The sequence below is a fragment of the Mugil cephalus genome, chromosome 16 (genome assembly GCF_022458985.1).
Source record: "Mugil cephalus isolate CIBA_MC_2020 chromosome 16, CIBA_Mcephalus_1.1, whole genome shotgun sequence".
Classification (NCBI taxonomy): Eukaryota; Metazoa; Chordata; class Actinopteri; order Mugiliformes; family Mugilidae; genus Mugil; species Mugil cephalus.
The window spans coordinates 10773401-10787798 of record NC_061785.1 but is presented as its reverse complement, the minus strand read 5'-3'; the positions used below and the strand labels follow the sequence as shown (position 1 = coordinate 10787798).

The window sequence follows — 14398 nt, the reverse complement described above, 5'->3', positions numbered from 1 at the left end:
TGCCAGGGTCATACGGTCCCTCTGACAAGTAACAATACAACAAAGTAATCTAATGGCAAAATAGGCACGGATTCAAAAAAAGGCTTTTCTTCTGCTCCCTGCCGCTGCTTTTAAAATTACTACATAATCTATCTCAAAATTGAATCATAAGATGAGGCACTTAAAAAAACAAAAAAAAAGCACATTTCTACTTCAGAACTGTCGTCATTTTAATGAAATATTATTCATTATGTTCTGAGCGCTGGATGAAATGTGCGACATTTGGAATTAACTTTGTCCTTCGCCACATAACACTCATATTTAGCCTGGGACAAAGGCTTTTTTTTCTGATTTGAAGGACGGTGAATCTCTAAAATCTGCTTTTTTTTTTTCCAACCACCACCAATGTGAGAGCACCTTCTAATGCAGGTCACAGCATATAGAGGGCACCCACATGCCAGTTCATTAGGAACAATAGTGAAAATATGAATGAATGCTAATGCTGATAGCAATCCTGCAGTAAATCTTAGCTTTGTGAAGGTTTTAGCTTTTAGAATATATTTAAAACAACTAAAAGAGAAGCTGATTGGGCTGTGTTTACAGTTTTGAGTCTATAGTTTGTAGTGCTACTGAATTGTATTGACAAATTGAACACTTTTATGTTTAATTCAATCCAGTTTAACAACACGACAAACTACGTCGTTTAAAATGATCATATAGTTTAATTCTGATGTACTTTCAACATAAACTGAACAGTATAACAGACACAGTGCAGAACTGTTATATTTTAATGTATTTGTTCTCACTAGGGTACCTAATAAAATGGCATGTGTGTGCATAAAGGATATAATATTAATTTAGCCCTTGTTTTTAAATGTAAATTGAACTACTGGTTGAATTTAAGGCAACAAAATAGGAAAATATTCATAAGAATGAATTATTAAACACTGTAATCCTCTAAGAGAGACTAGGGAGAAGAGATGCTTCAGACACTGACACCACGTCATCGTTATCTACTTTATATGAGCATGTTATAAAGAGGGTGGCTACTTGAAGGCTTTTTAACAGTCTCTTTGATTCACAGCGGGAAATTATTTACTGTTGCAGGCCAGAATGAACACTCAGAACCAATCGTATTAACGTTTCTATAACAGTTACAAACTTTTTCTGACCCCTTATTGGAAAGTTTACTGATGTGAAACTTTAAGGCTTTTACTATAGTAGAGGTTTTGTTTGTAGTTTACTTGAGTATTTCAGTTTTATGCCACTTTACACCACTATTGCTCTGTATTTTAGAGGTAAGTATCATATGTTTACACATTATTTACACATTTAGACTATAATTTAGACTATAAAACACAAGTAAAACGTTCAGATTTCTTTAGAATGACCTATTTAAATGTATATAAATCCAAATTGCAAACTAGCAGCCCCCAAACTGCCAAATTGCTTAAGAAAGATCTATAGAGCATTTGTAAATGCGTCACTAATCATGGATAAAGTCACTTGCTGCAGCTTTTAAATTCTTAACAATGGTACAAACCTTATTTAATGAATTCGGTGACAGAAATTCTGTTTCATGTGCTCGTCACCTTAAACCACTCTTCATTGTATCTCGTTTCTACCTTCTCTCTGTTCACCTGTCTTTGTCTTATTCACCAAATAAAATAATAATAAATAAAAAAAAATACCCACACTTCTTTCCAAAGCAAAAACAAACACATATCAGATATATATTATGATAATTATATACTACTGGCAGAGAAATAAACAGGAGACAGCAACATATGTAGAATTTTACGCAACCTTTGTGTGTAGAGACAAGTGACTACGGGACTGAGTCACACATTTACGAACATAAAAAAGCACAACCTAATTAATTCATTAGCTAGATTACTTTCAGAAATGCGGCTTCAACTTGATCTGTAAGCAGTGTGTGAACGCGAGGACGTCCACCCATGTGCACCTGTCCGACCTGGACTGCAGCAGCGAGAGGAAAAGCAGCACTGCTACTCTGGTTCAGTCACCTTCACCTGAGCGCGGATTCGTGCACAAGAGAGTGGAAAAAGTGGGGGAAATGGAAACGTGGAGACGGTAGAGACTCACTCACCTGCTCGTTTCCTTGAAAATATCCTCTAAAAAAATCCTCCGAGCCGTCCTCTGAGCGACCAAACACCGAGCTGCTGCCTCTATCACCGCCGCTGCCGCTGCTGCTGCAGTTACCCAACGCTCTCACACTGAAATGACTCCCCCCACCCCCCGAAACACACACACCAAGACACACACGCTGAAAACACACCCATAAACACTATTTTCTCATCTAATCTTGTTATATTGAGCTTTTGTAATGTCTGACCTCATTTAACACATGATGGAAGATATATGGCAAAATACAATAATAATAATAATAATAATAATAATAATAATAATAATAAATAATAATAAACTGTTAGGAGTTGTTAACTCATCTTGAGGAGGCTTTTCTTGTTAGATCAATGTTGAACAAAAGCCTAAAAGATTTAGAAAGTATGCTTTTACAAATATACAGCATACACAAAAACATTAAAGCCATAGTTCTTGAATTGCTTCTTAAGATTGCTTAGAAACTATCTATCTATCTATCTATCTATCTATCTATCTATCTATCTATCTATCTATCTATCTATCTATCTATCTATCTATCTATCACCTAATATAGCTTATATCCATGTGATCTGTCAGTGACCCCTGCTGGAGACGACAAACATTTTAACAAGCGTCGCAGTTTTTTTCTTCTTTTCTTTTTTTTCTGCTTCGCAAACCACGGCGAGCCATTAGAGATATTTCAAGACACACTGCTTTGCCTCTTTCTTGCCACATGCTGGTTGGTGTCTGCATAATTTGCGAAAGGTCACAGATCGCCACAAACCGGGTCATTTCTAAAGCTCCTGGCCAGCACGGCATGCTGTGCCTTTTTTCTATGAAATCTAATATTACCAGGACACTTTGGGACAAGAGGAAATATTCACATCGTCCAACGCTTTCACAGAGCCTTCTGATAGTAGCACTGGGTCTGATGTAGAGATTCAAGCCAAACAACAAAGGAATTATTAATGTTTTAATTTTGAACTTTATAAATTAAACAGTGCGAAATACAGAGCTCCAGTCATCAGGGCTTCTTTTAGAATGTTATTGCACAGAAGATGCATATTTATATTTATTGCTATGTATTGGTTCTGGAAGCAAATGAAACAAACAAAAAAGCACAAAACTAATCAGTTTGTGTCTCTGATTCAGAGACTGTCCAGAGTATGATTTATTGCTCACAGGCCAATAATATATTTTGTTCTGCTTTAAACTAATGAATCAGACATATTCAAACTTCCTTGGCATAAGGACTTATTCTGAATTTTGCAGGAAGGCCATCTTTTTTTCACAGTAATTGCTGTTTTGTGAGAGGCTTATCTCATCCGTACTTATCTAACTTGACTTAAAGCACTTGTCCCTTTCATTAAAAATCCCAGATTAACAACGTTTTCTCACTGACTACATTCAAGTTAACCCAAGAGATAAAATTGTAGCTACATAAAACTGTTAAGGCCTTCTGACAGTTGGATGTGATTAATCTAAACAGGGATAAGCTTAATTTTGTCCTCAATGGGCCTTCAGAGGAAGATGCGCCACTCTTCTTCTGCAGCTCCAGAGTGGTGTCTCCTAAGGCCTCTTCTGCTGTGTCTTTTATCCACATCTTCTCAAGTGTGGCTTGTTAAACTAATTAATCCCAAAGACACTTGCACTGATACTGCAAGGCCTGTGGGTGTGCAAAGGGACACATTGCAGTCCACTTTCTGTAAACTCTAGAGATGATTAAGTGGAAAAATTCAGTTTCTGAAACACTGAGATAAGCACGTAACGTAAGCAGACTTAAGAGTGGTGCCTTAATGCATTGAGTAGTCACCATGCGATTGAATGATTATATATTTGCATTAATAAGCAATTAAACAGAGGGCCACACAACACAAAATGGAAACAAGAACATGTTTTTATTGAAATTTTTATGTATGACATAGATAAAGTTATAACAAACACAAACAAAACAAAACCGAAACCAATGCTCCTCTGTTTAGACTAGGATGTTAAAAAAAAAGAATCCATTATGTACAGTAAAATAAAACATCAAATTTCTGAGATGACAAATGAGCTTGACAGGGAAAAAAAATTAAATCACAAGCATAGAAACTACATAGTCTGGACTATTGCTTTGGAACATTTGCAAATGGTTGTTTGGTTATTGGTTTTAAATTCATTTAATTTCATTGGAATTTCTTTTTTCTTTCTTTTTCTAATATTCACTTACTTTAATCTTCAGTTATTGCATTTATTTTTCTATTAAAGTCGCCATATCTTCTCAAACAACATGTTTTTATATTTCAGTACACGTGGATGCGACACGATCCATGGCCCTGTTGCTACGCAACTAGCCAAACAACCGGATCAGCTTGGACGCTGTTTTGCTAATTCTTTTTTTTTTTTTTTTTTTTTTTTGTTACACAGTTTATTTTTACTGGATAATACTTATTTTCGTTCGTATTTGAATCGAATCTTATTTTATTTTATTTTATTTTTTTTACTTGTTTTGGGTTTTGGTGCTAACGTTAAACTACTGTGTCCAAGTAGTTTCCCTCGTGGATCATTAAAGTCTCTAAGTCTGGTCTTTGGGATTTTTTTTTCCGATAGTAGTACAACTCATTGATTGCTATGTCATGTGTTTGCCACTGGGCATCGCTGTAGCTCCAGTTTTAGTCTACGATGCTGGGAAAACCCTTTAACAGATGATCCGAGCGTCACTGGTGTGAGTAAGACCGGCTGTAGTTGTCATGACGTGGTGTGTCTGGGTCTGAAGCTGAGCCGACCAACAAGTTAGCTTCGCACCGAGCCAAAAGCACGGACTATTCCCTTTGGTTAACAGACTTTTGTTTACCGGTACGTAACGTAACGCTTGTTTTTACGAATATACTAGAAGCTAGTTGTAAACAAGCCGTTTATCTCCACACAGGCAGCCTGGTAACATTAACCAGCTAGCTAATGCTAACGCTAACCGTTATTACTGTTAAACAAATGGTTGAAAATCGTTCAATAAAATTATCTATCGATCAGCTTCTATGCACCTCATTAGCGGTGCTAGTCCTGGTTTTATTACTCGAAATATAATCAGTAGATATCTAAACGTGAGCTAACTAGCTGGTAATCACAACTAATTAATGAAATGCTAATTTGTTGTTGTTTTTGTTTATCTTTCGTATTTAAACGAGCTGTTTTTAAACTGTGTATAAGATGTATTTACCTAAATGAGACATTAAGATGTTGATTGTTTTGTTTCATTGCTTTATTCGTGTCTGTTTTTCAGGAAGCTACGTTTAAACAGAAAATACTTTATCACCTGGAAGCTGACAATCATTGATAGTATTTATGTGCATATCTGCTTCACCTACGCTTTGAACACATTTTTTTAACACGTGCAACAAGTGATCCCTTGTGTTTTACTGCCACCTGAGATCAGGTCTTACTGTATTTTACGTACCCTCTGGCTTTAAGAGGGAGCAGAGCCAAGAAGCCGCCCCACAGGTGGAAACAGCTTTTAATGTCCCATGACTGAAAAAACGTCAATTGTATATTTGCAGATGTTGTCTGGCCCTGTTGCCTGCTATCACATAACAGCACTGATGTGGGAAGATGTGGGAAGATAGACATGTGTTTGAGATAGAGATACAGCGCAGCCAGCTGAGAGCCACCCCGTTTTTATCTGATAGGAAATGTTTTTTTGTTGCCATTTTGCCACAGTCCTGATATGAACCTGTGTTTTTTCAGCCAGACACTTCGCTATGTTTTAGGTATCACGTGGCCTCTAGACCTAGTTATTTCTATTTCTATTATGTGGGTTGCAAACTGAGGAGGATGTGAAGGATTTGGATTGGGGCGAGTTTGAAATTGTGGCAGTCAGGTGTGAAGCAACAGTCTTGTTAGTATTTGTAAGGGAAATATTCCCCAGTGGGTGTTATACACTTGGAGGTTTCGAGAGGGAAGTGAAACAGTGGCACTGATGAAGTAAGCCGGTGTATTATTTGCATTCATTGTGGGGAACTCAGATGGTGTGACAAAAGACAGTAACACTCGGGGGGGATGTGGCACAGAGGCGTTGTGTTCCCTTTTCGACCTTTCTTTGTCTCCAAAGAAATGATTCTGTGCCATGAGCATTTACAGGTGGTTTAAATTACACATCAAGCCAATAAAGCAGTGCAAAAATCCTTAGAAAGAGGGGGTTTCTTTTGTTCTTTCACTGTGAAGAAAACTCCTTGTGGGCATTCAAAATGAAGGTTTTACTCACTGGGCAGAAACAGGCATTTTAGAGAGTACTTGCTGTACCATTGCTATGAAAACGGCACTATTTCGGTCTACTAGGTGGGGAAGCTGTTGCGGGAATGTTAATTTTATTTTGGGCTTCTCAGATTTAACCCTTAAAGAGCATTAAACTTCTGTCTTATGTTACGTGTCGTCAGACATTCTCCTACTGATTGGATTCTGTCAGATCTCCCTGAGTTTTTCCTCTTGCTTTGTGTTTTCGCAGGCTGTGATGAGGTGGTTACCGTGGGTCAGGCCGGCCCTGAGATGATTGCAGCTTGGCTCAGAGGAAAGACGGGGCAGAGAGACTGAGAAAGAAGAATGGGCAGGAGCGTCTGGGGCTGCTGGCAAAGCGTCACCTCTACGGCAGTGTTGTACGGCTCTTTGGCCCTGTTCACCTCCATCCTCCACAATGTGTTCCTGCTTTACTATGTGGAGACATTCGTGTCCGTGTACAAGATTGATAAAGTTTCCTTCTGGGTGGGAGAGGTGAGTGATGTACATTTTGAGTTGCGTTCCAGACTAAGAATATTGCTACTATTTAACTTAACTGTTTAGGTTTGCTAAACTATTTCTCAGGCATCCTATATATGTTTGTGGACGGTTTATATCAATTGTTTAAGCCTGTACTTATTGATTTCTATTTTGCGTTGTCAACTTTTGTTAACTACCTCCTCTGCTGCTCCACAGACGGTGTTCCTCATCTGGAACAGTTTTAATGACCCTCTCTTCGGGTGGCTGAGCGACCGCTCCTTCCTCAGCTCTCCACAGTAAGTTTCTCCATCCTCGCTCCTTTTACCTCAGGGAAACCATAGTGGCAATGTTAGTACAACAGAAAGCCAAGTACAATAGATGAATTTCTATGTATGTAGTTTTATTATCTTTTCCCATGTATGTTTTTATGAAGTGCACATATAAATAAATCAGAGCGCTGCTTTCTGTCATCATACTAGGGTTTATATAGAGCACCAGTAAAAAGTTTGGATGCACATTTTTAGTCACTGTTTTTTCTTTATGTTTATAAATCTGCGAGATAAAAAGAAAAAGAAAAGTCTGAATGAGATAGTGTGTTCAAACTTTTAACTGGCACTTAAAATATCCGTGCACACCCATTTGTTCCACATTGAAATCTTTTATCCACTACAATGTCAATAAGACTCAAACTTGAGGCTGCCATCTCTGTGTTTACATTTCTGTGTGATTACGCAAACGCGCTCTGTGTTGTCATAAGGTGGCGGCGTGACGAAGGTGATGATATTATTTATTTGAGAAGTTTGACGCATGTGCACCCACTAACTCGACTGTCTCTGTTTTACAACGGCGATGTGCCCTGTCTGTCTCCTTTGAGTTTGCTGATCCTGTACGTGCATGATGGACGTGACACCCATCTGTCTTTTTGAGCATGTGTTGAAACACACTTAATGTCTGCACATTTCAATGCATTTTTGATTTGCCTCCCCCAGGACGGGCTCTCAGATCACATCCCCGGAGGTGGTGCTGAAGCGCCTGAAAGCCCTCTCCACAAATGGCCCTCTCTTTGCCGTGTCCTTCCTGGCCTTCTGGGTGGCGTGGGCCCGGCCGGGCCTCCAGTTCCTGCTGTGTCTGTGCCTGTACGACGGCTTTCTCACCATGGTGGACCTCCACCACAGCGCCCTGCTGGCCGACCTCGCCGTGTCCGCCGCCGACCGCACGCGCCTCAACTTCCACTGCTCCGTCTTCAGCGCTCTGGGCTCGTTCTCCGTGTTTCTGTCCTACTCTTTCTGGGACAAGGAGGATTTTTACTCCTTCCGCCTCTTCTGCGTGACTCTGGCAGCTTTTTCTATTGTCGGCTTCTTTTTAGTGTCTCGAGTGCTGCAGCGGCGCTTCAAGAAGGAAATCCGTCCAAAACTAGACGAGGCATCAACGCTCAAAGAGTAAGAATTTGGGAAGTGTAGATAACTCTGGGTGACTGTTTTTCTTTCATTCTCACATTTCTCCCTTTTCATTTGCACTGTTCCAGGCTGAGTCTTGGCCATGCTCCACACACCCATCCAGAAAAACCTGTCACTATTGGACAGTATCTCAAGCAGCTCTCCAAACAGAGGAACTTCTTGTGGTTCGTGTCAATGAACCTTATTCAGGTGAGAAGCTTAAAAATGTCCATCTGAAAAATGTGGGCTCAAACTTATTTTGTGCTTTTTATCAGCAGCTTTTATTAAAGCACTATTCTAAGTGAAAAATGGAAGAATCGTCCTAGAATAAGATGATTTCATTATGAGAAGCGTCTTATGATTATACCTTTGATTTGAATAATGAAAAGTCTGAATACATTGTCTCTTAATGGAGACTTGAGCCTTTTATGCTTTTTATTTAATTCTGGGGACCGTGACAAATCAAATCGACAAATTGGACTATATATGTCTTTAAAAAGGTTTAAAGAAATAAGCATGCATAATTTATTAGTATTTTAGTCCTAGAAAATTAAATTGAGTTAAATTTAGAGAGCTTGGATAGAAAGAAAAGGTCATCTTAAAGAGCTGCTAGGTGCTCCTTTATCTTATATATAGAAATCTTATTCAATTGTTGATCTCATTTACATTCTGTTGCTGTTTGTGTTCACGCTTTAGGTGTTTCACTGTCATTTCAACAGCAACTTCTTCCCTCTGTTCCTGGAACATCTCTTGTCTGATAATATCTCTGCCTCTACAGGTTCAATCCTGCTTGGTAAGATCTACAACAGCTGTAAACGTTACAGAATTATAAGTTGTGAATGAAATGAATAGCCTCCTATTTTTATATTAATTTGCTCTATTTTTTTAGTATTTGCATGCTCATTATTCTGCTGTTTTATAGTCTTTCTTTGCTTCTACTCTCACACAGGGATCTCTTACATTGCCCCCCACCTGAACAACTTGTATTTCCTGACACTGTGCCAGCGTTATGGTGTTTACCAGGTTATCCGCTGGCTTTTTATGCTCAAGCTGGGACTTAGTGTGGCTATGCTGCTAGCAGGCGCTGACCACATTTATCTGCTGTGCATCTTCATTGCTAGGTATGGCCGTGCCCACACACCAAAATATGCATCAGGGATCCAATGTGTGACAGTTTGTAGTTTTTTTGTTTGCCTGTTCCTTTTAAGGTTTTCAAAGGTGCACAAAAACACAGAATGATTTGTGCACGGCGTTCACAGAGACACGTCGCTCTTTCAGACTCTCTCCTCTCACAGCCTGCACCTCAATATTTGCTTCATATTGTATCCAAATATTGTTACGCTCAACCCCAGTTTGTCACTAATAATGAGCAAAAAGGCAACATATTTCCCTGTCATCTGCTGTGAGCGCTATGTTAAAGTTTCAGTGTGTAGGATGTAGTGGCCTCTAGTGGTGAGAACCACCTGACTTTCAAACGTGTGAGAACGCCTCTGTGGTCAGTATTTGGCATTCACTATGTATAAAGATGGGCAAACCCTTTATAGCGTCATCCCTAAGATTTCTGAAGAGCTGTTGTGAAGCTCAGTGCAGGCTTCTCTGCCCGTCACCATCTTGCCAGTGCTAATGTCTGGTCTGACAGCTGGCCACCACAATGGCGCACAGCTCTCACTCGAAGCACCAACTCCCTTAATTATGCATAAACTTAAGCCTCACTTCTTAAGCCAAACCCAAGTAGACATTTGAGTGTATTGCATTTATTTGCTTTATTTTTCAACCCCGGAGATCAAACCTTGATGTACGGTTTGGTTGTGCCACGGTGCTCCTTGTCTCGTGATGACAATGGCTCATTCTCAAGAAACCTCCACACTACGCTATAACTCCAACACACTGGAACTTTATGTATATAGCTGTGACAAATGTACACAGGTTTTATTCTGCTTATTTAAAGCCAGAAAGGTGTAACTCCTACCGCAAACAACGGCGTTTGAACGCTCCCTCGAGCACTCAGCAGTTGAGCCCTGATACAGCACTTTATTTGTCATTTCAGTCACGGTTGTGGTGGCTGTTGACTGTGTGAAAGTTTCTGGTTCCTACTCTCAGCACTTCAGGCCGAACTGATACATTTGTGGATGACGTGCCCACCACAAGAGATAAAGTTGTGACTGTTTGGTACATTACAATGTGGTTTATCACACTAACCATCCCCTCTTTTGGCATTGACTCAGTAAAGGCCCTACACCAACATAATGTATGTGGACAGGTAATGTTGTCACTCTTCACACTGTTGGGGTCTGAGGGTGTAAAACGAGTGTCTGTTTCTAGTAACCGGGTGTTTACGGAGGGAACCTGCAAGCTGCTGAAACTGGTGATTTCTGACCTGGTGGACGAGGACTTTGTGGTGAACCGGCGTCAGCAGGCCGCCTCTGCTCTCCTCTTCGGGATGGTCGCCTTGTTGACCAAACCTGGCCAGACGTTCGCCCCTCTTATTGGGACGTGGCTCCTCTGTGTTTACACAGGTACGGAAACTTCCCACCGAGGAGGCGAAAAAATCTGTTTCCCAAATGTAAACAGCGCATTGAGCCTCGAAAAGGAAAATATAATTTTGTGCCAATTGTGCTCTTTAAATATAACCTAGTATCACAATTTTGCAAACTGAGGAAATGAATGCATTCTCTGTAGAGGAAGGGAAGCAGATCTTGGCTGAACTTTCGTCTCGGCTTCGTTAGGGAGGGGTTATTATATTCTCATATTTCTGCAGGACCGCTTCATTAAACAAGGTTACACTTTGTGTTTAGTTCACATTGTTTTTTTTTCTAATGTTCCTCTTTCTTCCACAGGTTACGATATTTTTGATAGGGAGCCTGTGAAGGACCCCGTGTCGGTGTCCGACATCGCCTCTAGCTCAGGGAATCCACCTCTACGCCTGGGCTGCTTCTACATGTTGGTGTTTGTGCCTATCACCTGTGCCCTGCTCCAGCTGGCCGCCTGGTCTCGCTTCACACTTCACGGCCGCAAGCTTCAGGGGATCAAGACCCTGAGGCAGGGGGCCCACCTTATTGATGTCAAGGCCATATGACCTGAACAGAGCCGAGTAGAGCTGCACATAGACACTTTTAAATACTCAGTTTTGTAGTCTCTTTGTCAATGTCTGAGAGAAGGTGAAGTAGGAAGACGGTCTTTGTTTACTCTGCAGCCTTGTGTGCACAAATATGAACTACTGCACAACATGTGACTTTGCGTACAGTGGAAAAATGCACAGTGGGCTGGCAAATCCCACAGGGAAGAACGAGATACAAAAATTTAAAAAACAAAACAAAAAAAAACTCTGCCTTATTTTATATGTTAACATATTAAACTATATTTATATTTGAATCAATGACCAAAAGTAAAACCAATCAATCCTTTGGATGTAAATGGACCAAGGTGACAGCTTCTCATGGTGTGGGCCAAAGATGTGGAGGGGCCCTGTTGTAAAGTATAATTCTTGTCTGGTGTACAAGATGAAGAAAATACAAATGTTTTCAGAGTGCCAACAAACCTGCATGGAAACTGCACAGAGATGAATATTTTACTGTTGCTGAACATTTACACACAACGCCCTGCCACTTTGACGTTGAGAGTTGTATTTTATAACGGTATTGATCCTGTCTTTGCACAAAACTGCCATTTGTCCGTTGTACTTCTAACATTGTGATATATTTTATGTAGCATAGTGATGAAAATGGAAACTAGTGTGGTTGGCCTCATAATTTCTTAATAGTTTTGTATTTTTTCAGATTATTACAGAGAGTGTGAGACATTACCACAAATAAACCTCATTCAACCGAGCTGTTGTCTGCGTTATGAGACTGTTATATGACAAATACACAAAAGTTTCTAAAAACTCAGCTGCTTTATTTAAATTATTCAGATTGCTCACTGGACACTGTGAAAACCGATGTGGTCTGGAAGTGTTGACTGTGAAATGTGCGAGGCGGTTTCTGGTATTTCCTCAGCTAGCCTTACTTTACAAATACTTAAATGAAAAGGACATTTTACAGGCCTGTCATGACTCTCCAAAACTGTGCTGCATGTGAATCTCATCATTGTTAAATAACTGGGACAAGAGCTAAGTTTAGAAACATGCCTGAAGGCCTTCCCTTATTTTAAGAACTAAAGAAACTAGTTTGATTTTTATCTCCATTATACATTTACTACAATCTCTCCCCGAACTGAGGAGGATTTTGTAAGTGTGCCAGTGACATATAGGTTCTATTTTTAGGGAAATGCTCAGAAAAACACAACTAGAGTAGCTTGTAGTACAAGAATAAGGAACTGGCTCCCTATTTTAACTTTCTTTTACTTGCAATCTCTACATAAACACAAATAATGGCAATGGGGTTTTTCCATGGTACCGTTCCACTGGGTAACACCTTCATTTGGCATCGGCACATTTATCTTTTAAGAACATGCAGCATATGAACACACAGTTTAAACAATAAACGTCTTAAAACTGAGCAGATTAGCGGCTTCATAATAGCAGATTATGACACAACGTAACTCCTAAATACTCACAAAAACTGAACAAGCTGCACTCTAAGGCCGATCTGTGCCTGAAAACCTGCAGACTCCACTTTACCCTGCTTTAATAAAAGTAAACAACTTGATAATTTGATTGTTTAATTTGACAACATTTAACCAAGTAATTCTCAAAAAAACGTTTGATTCATTCAATGAAAGAGGGATTTTCTTTATTCGATTTTTAAAATCGAATAAAGAAAATCCCTCTTTCAAAAAAAAAGGGAAATTATGTGGAGACCATTGACAATGTGTAAAGAGGAAGAGTTGGCATCAAAATGTGTTGTTTCAGCTTTTGGGAGCCCTTAACTGTCTGCGTACCCCACCAAGCTACGGAAGCCGGAAGTAGCAGGAAGTAAATCCCCTCGCCTTTGTTTTTACTCTTTCTGGTCATTACTACGCTTGCGTAAACTTTACCGCCAAACATTTGATCCTTTTCAGAACTGAGGTTACAATTTAATGTTATCTTCATGATTATCCACACTCCACGTACAGCTATTGGTTTGATGTTGCTAAGCTAAAAGGATAGCAAACACTTGTTAGGGGGATTCGTGTCCCGTAGCAACACTACCACTACCCATCATGCACCGCGCGCTCCAGTCACATTTCAAATATTGCACAAAACCCCCGTATATGTTAAAACAAAATCACGCGTTATGAAAATTTTTTGTATTTCCAAAAGGCAGGTTATAAATATAACAATACAAGCATGTTTTGGTGAGTTCTGAGTTGCACCGTCACTGTAGGGTATATGCCGGTGAAGGACTTTGTCCGCGTTTCTTCTCAATGGTTAACACACTCATGTTTCTCTTCAGATCGTATAAATCTTTCGCCTTTTACTAAAGATTTCCGTGGAGAGGAACAACATGAGTTCATACTAATTTTTTGATGCCCTGCTTCGGTGGGGCTTCCTAACCATGTCTAAAAATAGGTGCTTCTGTTAGTATTCTGTAACACAACTCTACTATTTGTAAGTCTTACTTACACTTATGTTGCTTTATTATTCATCCATGACAAAACCTTCACATGTGAGATTACAGATAAACGCAAAGTAAACGGTACAGCTCTCAAAAATGTGTTTTTTTCCCCCTTAAAGTTTGCAAAGACACTAAATTGGCCATTAAAACTATGCAAATGTATAAAATGGGTAGAAAATTATACAAAAAAGACCAGAATGACACTCGTAGTGACCACATTATAGCTACTAAGAGACATAAAAGACACAAAATGGCTACACGACGATGCAAAACGACCAAGATATTTAGTCAAATAGCGAGATATTCTCAAAATAGAGTTAAGTAGTAGATGTTAAGACAGTACAAGGGTCACAGACGTATGCAAATATGCAAATTAACTATGCAATTACGTAAAAGAAAGAACCTCAATATTACCACGTGGTATTAGGGTGGCACAAAATAACCACAAAGAAACGTAAAACAGCCATGGAAGACAAACACAAAAAGATGCTGCAGGCTCGACATGAGTTTACAGCTACTTTTTAATGTGGCTTCAGAGTTGCACCGTCACTGTGGGGTATATGTCGGTGAAGGACTCTGTCCGCGTTTTTTCTCAAT

General features: G+C 39.6%; 2 protein-coding genes and 1 non-coding gene across 3 annotated transcripts in view; 2 read left to right on the top strand and 1 right to left on the bottom strand.

Moving 5' to 3' along the window:
• Positions 1 to 2209, bottom strand: part of sema4gb (sema domain, immunoglobulin domain (Ig), transmembrane domain (TM) and short cytoplasmic domain, (semaphorin) 4Gb) — a 37607-nt gene extending 35398 nt beyond the window's left edge. The window contains exon 1 of the mRNA XM_047609315.1: positions 2090 to 2209. The gene's annotated coding sequence lies outside the window, so the exon portion shown is untranslated. The remainder of the gene's footprint in view (positions 1 to 2089) is intronic.
• Positions 2210 to 4694: 2485 nt separating this feature from the next.
• mfsd13a (major facilitator superfamily domain containing 13A) lies at positions 4695 to 12094 on the top strand. Its single transcript, XM_047608589.1, has 9 exons — positions 4695 to 4941; positions 6584 to 6846; positions 7048 to 7127; positions 7821 to 8270; positions 8357 to 8477; positions 8964 to 9060; positions 9217 to 9388; positions 10590 to 10783; positions 11105 to 12094. The coding sequence occupies exons 2-9, from the start codon at positions 6679 to 6681 to the stop codon at positions 11341 to 11343; spliced, it is 1521 nt and encodes a 506-aa protein (XP_047464545.1). The 5' UTR covers positions 4695 to 4941; positions 6584 to 6678; the 3' UTR covers positions 11344 to 12094.
• A 1525-nt stretch (positions 12095 to 13619) lies between these two features.
• LOC125023067 lies at positions 13620 to 13733 on the top strand. The gene has a single exon (XR_007114529.1). It is a non-coding gene; the product is annotated as a U5 spliceosomal RNA (small nuclear RNA).
• Positions 13734 to 14398: the final 665 nt, after the last annotated feature.